Below are 12,475 nucleotides of genomic sequence, written 5' to 3'. Positions count from 1 at the left end.
ATGCTAATTCTTATTTTTACAATTTTTTTTTCCAAATTCCATTGTATGTTATACTCTTCTGACACCACCATATGGCAGTATAAGTGTCCACATAAGAGGCCATAAGACCCCAATTCAGTAGTGTACACAATTTTGGAAATAAGAGCTAAAAGGTGTTAGTTATGCCTTTATTAAGTCAGGACTTTGGGAAGGCCATTGTAAAACCTTCACTCTAGCCTGATTTAGTCATTAATTTACCACTTTTGACCTGTGTTTGGGGTCATTTTCCTGTTGGAACACCCAACTGCGCCCAAGACCCAACCTCCGGGTCGATGATTTTAGCTTGTCCTGAAGAATTTGGAGGTAATCTTCCTTTTTTCATTGTCCCATTTACTCTCTGTAAAGCACCAGTTCGTCGTGTCCTCTGGACCATCAGGACTTTTATAGGTTCAAAGTTGAAAAAACAGCATGTTTTTCAGGTATGGGGGTGTATTAGTGCCCATTTGTGAAGACACCATTAATGCTGAAAGGTACATACAGGTTTTGGAGCAACATATGTTGCCATCTAAGCAACGTCTTTTTCATGGACGCCCCTGCTTATTTCAGCAAGACAATGCCAAGCCACATCATGCACATATTACAACAGTGTGGTTGTTGTTAAAACATTTTTCTTTGTCTTAGGTTGTCCAAAATCTGGCCCGCGGGAAGTCTCAAGTTTGGGAATGCCACTCTAAAACCTTAATTCTAGCCTGATTTAGCCATTCCTTGTTTGGGGTCATTGTCCTGTTGGAACACCCAACTGCGCCCAAGACCCAACTTCCGGGCTGATGATTTTAGCTTGTCCTGAAGAATTTGGAGGTAATCCTCCTTTTTCATTGTCCCATTTACTCTCTTTAAAGCACCAGTTCGTCGTGTCCTCTGGACCATCAGGACTTTTATAGGCGCAAAGTTGAAAAACCAGCATGTTTTTCAAGTATGGGGGTGTATTAGTGCCCAAAACATGGGTAACTCACACATCTGTGAAGACACCATTAATGCTGAAAGGTACATACAGGTTTTGGAGCAACATATGTTGCCATCCAAGCAGCGTCTTTTTCATGGACGCCCCTGCTTATTTCAGCAAGACAATGCCAAGCCACATTATGAACATATTACAACAGTGTGGTTGTTGTTAAAACATTTTTCTTTGTCTTAGGTTGTCCAAAATCTGGCCCGCGGGAAGTCTCAAGTTTGGGAATGCCACTCTAAAACCTTAATTATAGCCTGATTTAGCCATTTTTTGTTTGGGGTCATTGTCCTGTTGGAACACCCAACTGCGCCCAAGACCCAACTTCCGGGCTGATGATTTTAGCTTGTCCTGAAGAATTTGGAGGTAATCCTCCTTTTTCATTGTCCCATTTACTCTCTGTAAAGCACCAGTTCGTCGTGTCCTCTGGACCTTTAGGACTTTTATAGGCGCAAAGTAGAAAAACCAGCATGTTTTTCAGGTATGGGGGTGTATTAGTGCCCAAGAAATGATAACTCACACATCTGTGAAGACACCATTAATGCTGAAAGGTACATACAGGTTTTGGAGCAACATATGTTGCCATCTAAGCAACGTCTTTTTCATGGACGCCCCTGCTTATTTCAGCAAGACAATGCCAAGCCCCATTATGCACATGTTACAACAGTGTGGCTGTTGTTAAAACATTTTTCTTTGTCTTACGTCGTCCAAAATCTGGCCCGCCGGTAGTCTCAAGTTTGGGAATGCCACTCTAAAACCTTAATTCTAGCCTGATTTAGCCATTCCTTGTTTGGGGTCATTGTCCTGTTGGAACACCCAACTGCGCCCAAGACCCAACGTCCGGGCTGATGATTTTAGCTTGTCCTGAAAAATTTGGAGGTAATCCTCCTTTTTCATTGTCCCATTTACTCTCTGTAAAGCACCAGTTTGTCGTGTCCTCCGGACCATCAGGACTTTTATAGGCGCAAAATTGAAAAACCAGCATGTTTTTCAGGTATGGGGGTGTATTAGTGCCCATTTGTGAAGACACCATTAATGCTGAAAGGTACATACAGGTTTTGGAGCAACATATGTTGCCATCTAAGCAATGTCTTTTTCATGGACGCCCCTGCTTATTTCAGCAAGACAATGCCAAGCCACATTCTGCACATGTTACAACAGTGTGGCTGTTGTTAAATATTTTTTCTTTGTCTTACGTCGTCCAAAATCTGTCCCGCGGGAAGTCTCAAGTTTGGGAATGCCACTCTAAAACCTTAATTATAGCCTGATTTAGCCATTTTTTGTTTGGGGTCATTGTCCTGTTGGAACACCCAACTGCGCCCAAGACCCAACGTCCGGGCTGATGATTTTAGCTTGTCCTGAAGAATTTGGAGGTACTCCTCTTTTTTCATTGTCCCATTTACTCTCTGTAAAGAACCAGTTTGTCGTGTCCTCTGGACCATCAGGACTTTTATAGGCGCAAAGTTGAAAAACCAGCATGTTTTTCAGGTATGGGTGTGTATTAGTGCCCAAGACATGGGTAACTCACACATCTGTGAAGACACCATTAATGCTGAAATGTACATACAGGTTTTGGAGCAACATATGTTGCCATCTAAGCAACGTCTTTTTCATGGACGCCCCTGCTTATTTCAGCAAGACAATGCCAAGCCACATTCTGCACATGTTACAACAGTGTGGTTGTTGTTAAAACATTTTTCTTTGTCTTACGTCGTCCAAAATCTGGCCCGCGGGTAGTCTCAAGTTTGGGAATGCCACTCTAAAACCTTAATTCTAGCCTGATTTAGCCATTCCTTGTTTGGGGGTCATTGTCCTGTTGGAACACCCAACTGCGTCCAAGACCCAACCTCCGGGCCGATGATTTTAGCTTGTCTTGAAGAATTTGGAGGTAATCTTCCTTTTTCATTGTCCCATTTACTCTCTGTAAAGCACCAGTTTTTCATGTCCTCTGGACCATCAGGACTTTTATAGGCGCAAAGTTGAAAAACCAGCATGTTTTTCATGTATGGGGGTGTATTAGTGCCCATTTGTGAAGACACCATTAATGCTGAAAGGTACATACAGGTTTTGGAGCAACATATGTTGCCATCCAAGCAATGTCTTTTTCATTGACGCCCCTGCTTATTTCAGCAAGACAATGCCAAGCCACATTCTGCACTTGTTACAATAGTGTGGCTGTTGTTAAAACATTTTTCTTCGTCATACGTCGTCCAAAATCTGGCCCGCGGGAAGTCTCAAGTTTGGGAATGCCACTCTAAAACCTTAATTCTAGCCTGATTTAGCCATTCCTTGTTTGGGGTCACTGTCCTGTTGGAACACCCAACTGCGCCCTAGACCCAACCTCCGGGCCGATGATTTTAGCTTGTCCTGAAGAATTTGGAGGTAATCTTCCTTTTTCATTGTCCCATTTACTCTCTGTAAAGCACCAGTTCTTCGTGTCCTCTGGACCATCAGGACTTTTATAGGCGCAAAGTTGAAAAACCAGCATGTTTTTCATGTATGGGGGTGTATTAGTGCCCATCTGTGAAGACACCATTAATGCTGAAAGGTAAATACAGGTTTTGGAGCAACATATGTTGCCATCCAAGCAATGTCTTTTTCATTGACGCCCCTGCTTATTTCAGCAAGATAATGCCAAGCCACATTCTGCACATATTACAACAGTGTGGTTGTTGTTAAAACATTTTTCTTTGTCTTAGGTTGTCCAAAATCTGGCCCGCGGGAAGTCTCAAGTTTGGGAATGCCACTCTTAAACCTTAATTCTAGCCTGATTTAGCCATTCCTTGTTTGGGGTCATTGTCCTGTTGGAACACCCAACTGTGCCCAAGACCTTTTTAGCTTGTACTGAAGAATTTGGAGGTAATCCTCCGAGGTAATCCTCCTTTTTCATTGTCCCATTTACTCTCTGTAAAGCACCAGTTCCATTGGCAGCAAAACAGGCCCAGAGCATAATACTACCACCACCATGCTTGACGGTAGGAATGGTGCTCCTGGGATTAAAGGCCTCACCTTTTCTCCTTCAAACATATTGATGGGTATTGTGGCCAAACAACAACATTTTTGTTTCATCTGACCTTCAAAAGGTCTTATTTCTGTCTATGAGATGTCAGATGAAACAAAAATAGACCCAAAATAGACCAAAAGTAGACCCATAATAAATTCATAAGAGAACCAAACTTCATGAATGTGTTTTTGTGCTCCAATCACTCTATCACAAACAATAAGAGTTGTAGACATTATTGGAAATTCAAGACAGCCATGACATGATGTTCTTTACAAGTGTACTTTTGACCACGACTGCATTTCATTAAACTGAAAAATAGAAGACTATTCTAAGGCAGGGGTCGGCAACCCGCGGCTCCGGAGCCGCATGCGGCTCTTTGATCACTCTGATGCGGCTCAGCTGCATACTTGCCGACCTTCCCGGGAGTCTTCGGATTTCGGTGCCTCTCGCAGAAAATTCCCGCGATTAATATTCTCCGATTTTCACCCAAACATTATTAATTAGGGTGTGCCATGATGGTACAGCATTTGGCATCCTCTACAATCTGTACACAAATCATGCCAGCCCGGTCTTTTGTTGTATGCATCGTCTACTTGAATATGTAAGTGACAGCAAGGCATACTTGTTCAACAGCCACACAGGTTACACTGACGGTGGCCATATAAAACAACTTTAACACTCTTACTAATAATGCGCCACACTTTGAACCAAAACCAAACAGGAATGATAAACACATTTCGGGAGAACATCTGCACTTTAACACAACATAACACAACAGAACAAATACCCAGAATCCCATGCAGCCCTGACTCTTCCAGGCTACATTATACACCCCTGCTACCACCAAACCCCGCCCCCACCCCAACCCTGCTCCCTCACACATCAACCCCCCCTCTGTGCGTCGTTGAGGTGAAGAGTTAGGGCTGCATGGGATTCTGGGTATTTGTTCTGTTGTGTTTATGTTGTGTTACGGTGCGGATGTTCTCCCGAAATGTGTTTGTCATTCTTGTTTGATGTGGGTTCACAGTGTGGCGCATTATTAGTAAGAGTGTTAAAGTTTGTTATACAGCCACCGTCAGTGTAACCTGTGTGGTTGTTGACCAAGTATACTTTGCTGTCACTTACGTGTGCAAGCAGAAGCCCCATACAACGTGTGGCTGGGCCGGCACGCTGATTTCAGTGGGCGCTAAATGCTGTACCATCACGGCAAGTTCGAGAGAACAGTTGCCTTGACAATCATAGTCTGCCGGAAAAATCGGGAGGGTTGACAAGTATGACGCTGTCACGCGCCATTCATTTAAAACCCGCGGGCTGCACATTCAATTTTCATATTAAGGTGTGGGCCGCTTGTCTGAGACTCTTGGTTTATACATAGCACAAAGCAAGAAAAAAAACTTTGTATGCAGTGTTATTTCATTTTAAATTTCAAAATAATTTTGTGGCTCCCATTGTTTTCTTTAATTTGTGAAACTGGTCAAAATGGCTCTTTGACTGGTAAAGGTTGCCGACCCCTGACCTAGTTCATAGTTGTTAGTTTCCTTTAATGCCAAACAAACACATACCGATCGTTGGTTAGAAGGCGATCGCCAAATTGGGCGAGGTTTGGTAGCGGTATAATGTAGCCCGGAAGAGTTAGGGCTGCATGGGATTCTGGGTATTTGTTCTGTTGTGTTTATGTTGTGTTACGGTGCAGATGTTCTCCCGAAATGTGTTTGTCATTCTTGTTTGGTGTGGGTTGGTGTGTTATACCACCACCGTCAGTGTAACCTGTGTGGTTGTTGAGCAGGTATGGATTACTTTCACTCAAGTGAGCATACAGAAGCCTCAAACAATGTGTTTTACTAAATAAAACTTTGTATGTAGTGTTATTTCATTGTATATATCAAAAGATTTTTGTGGCTCCAATTGTTTTCTTTAATTTGTGAAACTGGTCAAAATGGCTCTTTGAGTGGTAAAGGTTGCCGACCCCTGTTCTAAGGAGAACTAAGCGGAGGCTTCAAAGACCAACAGCCTTATCTGACCTGCATAGAGCCCCACTGTGGGGTATAATGCAGCATTGTACACCAGTTACTTAAAGAGCCATTCATGCAGACACCGAGTAAATGCATAGGAGAACGTAAGATGGAGGGTTTTGGGGTAGATTCACAATCCTGTCCCCGCTCTTTACTCTTAAACAAATTACACACAAAAGACATCCAATGAAAGTGTTCCTCTTTAAAGAAATACAAACGAAAATGTTTTATTTTTCATAGCCTTTTTTTTTTTTTTGTCTCTCCATAAAAATAGTGTTCCTCGAAAATAAACTGGTCAAACAAATGTCAATGTAGTCCATGGAAAAGCCCCGGGTATCAGACAGACATTCATTGTGTTCAACGTCAATCCTTCCCCCCCCCCCCCCCCCCAAAAAAAAAAAGCAAAATGGTCCGCAAAGCCCTGTGTATCACTGCACCACACGTCAGTTCGGCTGAAAAATTAGCATCAGAATGAGCCCTTGCAGAGACAAGTCAGGCAACTGCTGTAATGCATTACTAAATTAGCCCTAAAACACTACACAAGCCAAAACCTAAAAGGTGGGGAAACAACACAAAAATGCAACCAATGACAAGAACAAAGTACAGGGGTTTGCAACAACAGCTATTTGTCCTGCATGTTCATCTGATGTGCTGCGTAATTAATATGTCGAGATAAAACCAGGATCAAAGCGTGACATCAGCGAACGCGGGGTGAACCTTAGCCGCAGAAATGCACTGCAGTCCAAAAGCATTTGGCTGTGAGCTACTGAAGAGCACACGTTCTCTCTGTGCCACCACACTGCTATCCGTACACAAAGGTCCAAATCTAGTCATTTTGCTTTTTTTTGTGAGATAATACCATTTTATTGCATATCATATTTGGCACAGTAAAAAAAAAAAAAAATATATAAAGATTGATATTTTACTGCATCCTAAACATGGTCCAAAACAAACCCTTTCTGCATGAACACCCTCGGGTCCCTAAAGCAATCTTTCAACAGAGGTTACCAGTTATTAGAAAATAGTCTCCGTTTTTTGATGTTCTAATAGAATCTGCATGTCTTACCACTGCCGGGTAATCTCATATATAGATATATATTTGTTTTTGTTTTTTTCCACGTGATATACTTATATATAGGCATGTACAAGAAACGAGAAGTGTCTCTTCGTTGCACTTCTGTACAAAAGAATGTTTTCTTTTCTTTGTGCGTTCTACGACATGGACAATAGGTTGGAGCGAGTCGGTGGTAGATCTGTGAGGAACACGATTCATATTTGGGTCTCTTGAACCTTCTCTTTTCCATGAGTAGTCTTAATGATATAAGGATCCGCTATGGTGCTGATGTGGCTGTGATGCTGTCTGGTTGAGCGGTGAAGAGTGTTGTTCTGGGTCCAGTGGGCACCGTAAGCCCCTTGGCGAGACACATAGCCCGGCTTAAAGGTGTGGCTGTTGTGTTCGACTAACGTCGGCAATACTAGCCCCGTCTCCTCCGAGCCGCTAGATCCAGCAGAAGTGGGTGGGACTGGAGGAACCTCGTCCTCCATCTGTATGATCTCTATGGTCCTGGCCGCGGCCACTGTGCTCCTCTGTTGATGTCGCTTGCGCAACTTATAGAACGCTATCAACATGGCCGCTGCTAGCAAGGTCACAGCGACAAAACAGCCAATGATGATTTTGGTGGTCTTCATGACCTCATCCAGGCTCGCGGCGGGCCCACTGGGGTTTCTGGCAGTAGGTATTGACACCTGCCTTGGCGTTTGCGTGCTTTGGAACAGCACGGTAGGTGTTGAAATGAAGACGGGTTTGAAGACAGAAGGTGAGGCCGGGGCGGTGGGTTTGGGTTTTGGGGTTTCTTCCACTGTTGGTTCCAGAACCTCCACTGTTACGGTGGTGAAATAAGACAGATTTGATGTGTTGAGTTCGGCATTGCTGACATTCAGGTAGGCTGAGGCGTTGGAATTGCCTGCCATGTTGCTCACCATGCAAGTGTAGACCCCCGTGTCTGACGGAAGAACATTGGAGAAGTTTAGAGTCCCGTCGTTGAGGACAGAAATCCGCGGGTGAACCGATCCATGTGTCAGGACAGTCCCACTCGGGAGGAGCCATCTGACAGAGCTCATAGCAGCGGTGCGACACTTCAGTTCCGCCACCCTCGCTGCTGAGATGTTCAAATCTCTGGGAGCATCCAGTATAAATGGCGCCGAACACTGAAACGTGGTCTGGTCCACTTCGACTAGGTACCGTCCCCTCATATGACTCGGGGTGTGGCAGCGTCCACAGCAGGTGGAGTTGGTGGGAATGTATTCTCGCAGCCACCAGGAGAGCCATACTACGTCACAGTCACATTTCCAAGGGTTGTGGTGCAGATGGAGCTCCACTAAATACTGCAGTGGTGTGAAGAGGTTATGGGGGAGCGTGGACAGATTGTTATGAGCCAAGTTTAACTCGACCAAAGCTGTGATGTCGTCAAACGCATTCCTCTCGATTGTGGTGATGGCGGAGTTCATAATCCACAGTTTGCGTAAACTCTTGAGCCCGTGGAAGGCCGCGGGTTTCAATTCTGGGAAAACATTCTCTGATATTTCGAGCTCCTCCAGTCCCGTAAGTGGAGAAAGATTGGGGAACTCTCCCAGGTTGCACATACCCAAGTTGAGGTACTTGAGGTTTTGAAGGCCCTCGAATGCCCCGTCGGAGATGTACTTCAACTTTCTGAGCTCTCCAAGATCGAGCCTCATTAGCGAGGGGACGCGATTGAAGGCATAAGATGGGATGCTCTCGATGGGATTGTTTCTCAACCACAACTCTCTGAGCTTTGACAGGTATTCAAAAGCTCCACTAGGTATCACCGTCAGCCTGTTGTCAAACAGCTCCAGGGTGTTGAGGCTGGTCAAGCCATTGAAGGCCCCCACTTCAATCTGCCTGATAGCATTCCTGCCCAGCTGCAGTACCTCCAAGTGATGCAGGTGCCTGAACGTGTCAGCCTGTATGGTCTTTATGCTGTTTTCCATCAGATTAAGAAACCTGGTGTTGGCTGGGATGTTAGGAGGAACCGAGACCAGGCCTCGGCGAGTGCACACCACCTTACTGAGCTGGTTGGTGCAGGAGCACGCACCTGGACAGTTCTGTGGGTTGGCTGAACCCAATGCTGGGCTGCTGGACTGGCACATACTGAGGGCAGGTACCATGAGGGAGAGCACGGCAAGCAGGGCTGTGTTCCAGGTAGGCTGCACACTAACCTGGCCCAAAGGACTCATGATGTGGAGAGCACATTATTCTGCATGGTGGGGGGAGACGGCACACACCAGAGGACGGATCACCCTAGCCTGGCTGGAGCAACTCAAGGCTCCCGAGTTCCATCGACAGTGCAGGAAGATGCTGCATCAATGTGAAATGCGCCAAAAGCAGAAAGAGAGAGAGGCGAGGAGAGCAGAGATTAAGACGGGATGAATTGTGAAAAACAGCTTCAGTAAGAATAGTATAGACTTACCTCATTAGTTGGAAAATGGTCTCATTTGTTTGTAAAGTCCATCTTTGGGTCGCAGCGGCATCAATTAGTTTTCTTATGAGTGCCAGCGGCCCTTGATTGGCTGAGGGTACAAAATGGCTCCTGGTAGTAACGACTGAGCACTCAGGTAAGGCCAGCGAGGCTCACAAGGTGCTCAAATATCTCCTGCCCCGGAAAGCCCTACCAGGCCAAAGTCTCTCAGAGGGCAAAACTGCTCTACGATGTACTTAAAAAAAAAAAAACGACCACGAAAAAATTCCGGTCCGACTGTCTCCCGATACATGCCCGGTCGCCTGGTTTGGTGGCAAGACCTCCTTCAGTGTGACTTTGCCAGGGGCTGCTCGGCTGGTGATTAGCCCCGTTGTGACAGAGACTGAGAGACAGAAAAAAAAAGGCAAACGAACGCCAGGCACAATCGCTCTCCCCTCCCCTCTCGCTTCCTCTTCTCTACCCCTGCGCTCCTTCCTCGCGGCGTCGGGGCTGGCCCCGGTCAGAGCGGCTGCAGGCTGCCGTGCGCACAGTTAGCAGTAATCCGGCTATTCCTCCCGAGGGCGGTGGGGGTGTTGAGAGAGATGGTGGTGCGGCAGGGGGGGGGGGGGGGCGGCGGGTATCGGTTGTGGAATAAAGGATGCGCTGCACTGCTGGAGCTTCGCGGAAGGCTGTAGAAGAGTGCGAGAGAGGGAGCGTGCTTGTCCTCAGGAGCAAAAGAGAGAGAGCGAATGGATGTGAGAAAAAGTCAGCTCTGTATCCATAAACAGGGATTGAGGGCTCTTCCCTCCGCTCGCCAGTTCTCCTTTTTAAGTCCCGTTCTTCCTCTTGCTTATTTGATAGTTTTCTTCACCGGGGGCTGGTCTGAGGTAGTAAGTTGTGTCAGTTGGACCATGTGTTCGCCCGGCTGGCTGGCTGGCTGGCTGGTGGACTGCTGCAGTCGCCTGACTCGAACGGCGAGCGAGCGAGCGAGAGAGAGAGAGAGAGAGAACTAGTGACAGATCAAGAGCAAGGGGGAAGATAGAGTGCGCAAAGGAGAGAATGTGGGAGGGAGACGGAGAGAAGGAGGCGGCGGCGGCGGCGGCGGCATGCAGGCGCTCAAACAGGCAGCCCACCGTCACACACAAGCGGGCAGCAGCAGCATCCTAATCCCAGTCTTCTCTTCTTGTTTATGCTCCAATCTCTCTCTTTTTCCCGTCGTCCTCCTCCTCCTCCCCCATGTGTGTTGCAGGCAACTAAGACGCTTGCTCTGCCCTCCTCCCTTTGTCCTTCAGTGGGAACGTGAATGTACTGCTGACGCACTCCTCTCAGCTGCTCCAGCTCGCCTCAGAGCAGTGCATTGGTTTGATGCAGTCTTCCCGTCTTTTTAACACCTTCAACCACCATCCTCAAGCCCCCCCAATAGTGTTCCTACTCCCACATGTTTTTCTTTCCTACTTCTTTTATCCGTGCACAGCTCATTCTCCTAAATCATCCAAACTAGGGCCAACATTCCAAGTCCGTTTCTAGGACTTTGCACTCCGGGTCGTGGGATGTCCCCACCCGCAGCAGTGCGCCCGCGTCCCCCGCCCCCCATTCCTACCCCATTCCGGGGGACACTTCACAGTGTATGTACAGTAGATGTGTGTGTGTGTGTGTGCGTTCGGTCGGAAGGGGTGGGGTGACATCATAGGAGGACCAAAATGCTGACTCGTCTGCTCTGGCTCTGCTGGGCAGTCTTCTCTTCAGGGAGGAGGAAGATGAAAGCGCACTGTTATCTCTTCCAAAGATGAGAGAGACAAACTGTGAGACGGAAAAGACGGAGAGTTGGGGCTGAAGTGTCCACGTCCTTGGCGAAAGAGGTGAAAGGAGTACACTGCACTGCAAAAACTGAAATTGAAGTAAGATGAAATATCTCAAATAAGGGTGATATTTGCTTATTTTCTGTCTGATAAGATAATTCTTCTCACTAAGCAGAGTTTATGTTAGAGTGTTTTACTTGTTTTAAGTGTTTTGCTCCTAAATGTAAGATATTCCAGCTTGTTGCTGAGATTTGATGACTTATATTGAGTAAAACATGCTTGAAACTAGAATATCAACTGTTGCACAGCTGTGTCATCACAAGTATAAAACTACTTTTTTTAAAGTAATCATTTCTTATTTCAAGCATGAAAAACAAGAATCATGACTTTGACACAATTGTGTCTCGTGACTAAAACGGATGAAAATAAAGCGACTTTGCTGTTTTATTTTCTTTCTTTTTTTTAAATTTATTTTTTCTTTTTTTTTGTGTCCTGTCCAGCTTCTCAGGCAAATCATATAGTTGATGTAGATGCCCATGTCGGCTGTTCAGATTTACTTTACAAAAGAGAAGTGTAGGATACTTCTCTTGTTGCCTTATTTGTATTTGACTTTATTAAATGTATTTATATTATCATTTAGTGCAGCCGGGCCGAAGCAGGAGGTGATAGAAATACAAAAAAAAGGAGACAGAGGGGGAAATTGTGGGGACAAGAGGGGGATTAGACAAAAACAACAACAGCAAACAACAACAACAACAATAGAGCAACATCAGCAAATATGACATGTACAAATATGATGGTAAAAGTAATAGCAAATAAGCAGTTAGCCAAAAATAGAAAATAATACAGAAATGACAATGAGCATTATTACACTACAAATGGATCAATACAAATACCAATAGAAATAGCGCTATTGATAATGAACAATACCAATAATTTACCTTTATTATCAACAATACAGTTGTTTAAATGCAACAATACATATACGTAATGATAACTTGAGATACGAAAGAATGCAGAAAAATGGAGGGGGAGAAAGAGAAGCAACCTACATTAACCTTGTAGATTGTTATAGTCACAATAGGTTAAGCTTTGTCAGTGTGCCATCTGTTTTATTTTCAATGAAACAATAGAAAATACGTACTCATATAGTAGTACAGTTGGCACAGTACAGTAAACTGACAGTTAATATTTAAACA

General features: G+C 45.2%; 1 protein-coding gene across 1 annotated transcript; it reads right to left on the bottom strand.

The window, feature by feature from the left end:
- Window positions 1-6,379: 6,379 nt before the first annotated feature.
- lrrc4.2 (leucine rich repeat containing 4.2) lies at window positions 6,380-10,574 on the bottom strand. The gene is made up of 2 exons (XM_061969554.2): window positions 9,490-10,574; window positions 6,380-9,377 (listed from the first exon to the last, which is right to left on the bottom strand). The coding sequence occupies exon 2, from the start codon at window positions 9,254-9,256 to the stop codon at window positions 7,271-7,273; it is 1,986 nt and encodes a 661-aa protein (XP_061825538.1). The 5' UTR covers window positions 9,257-9,377; window positions 9,490-10,574; the 3' UTR covers window positions 6,380-7,270.
- Between the last annotated feature and the right edge of the window lie 1,901 nt (window positions 10,575-12,475).

The sequence above is a fragment of the Nerophis lumbriciformis genome, linkage group LG10 (genome assembly GCF_033978685.3).
Source record: "Nerophis lumbriciformis linkage group LG10, RoL_Nlum_v2.1, whole genome shotgun sequence".
NCBI classification, from domain to species: domain Eukaryota; kingdom Metazoa; phylum Chordata; class Actinopteri; order Syngnathiformes; family Syngnathidae; genus Nerophis; species Nerophis lumbriciformis.
Note: the sequence above shows the minus strand (reverse complement) of the source record. Positions and strands in the feature narration are given on the sequence as shown.

Coding starts and splice junctions, on each gene's coding strand:
- lrrc4.2 (XM_061969554.2), bottom strand. CDS start 9,256: ATGAGTCCTTTGGGCCAGGTTAGTGTGCAGCCTACCTGGAACACAGCC.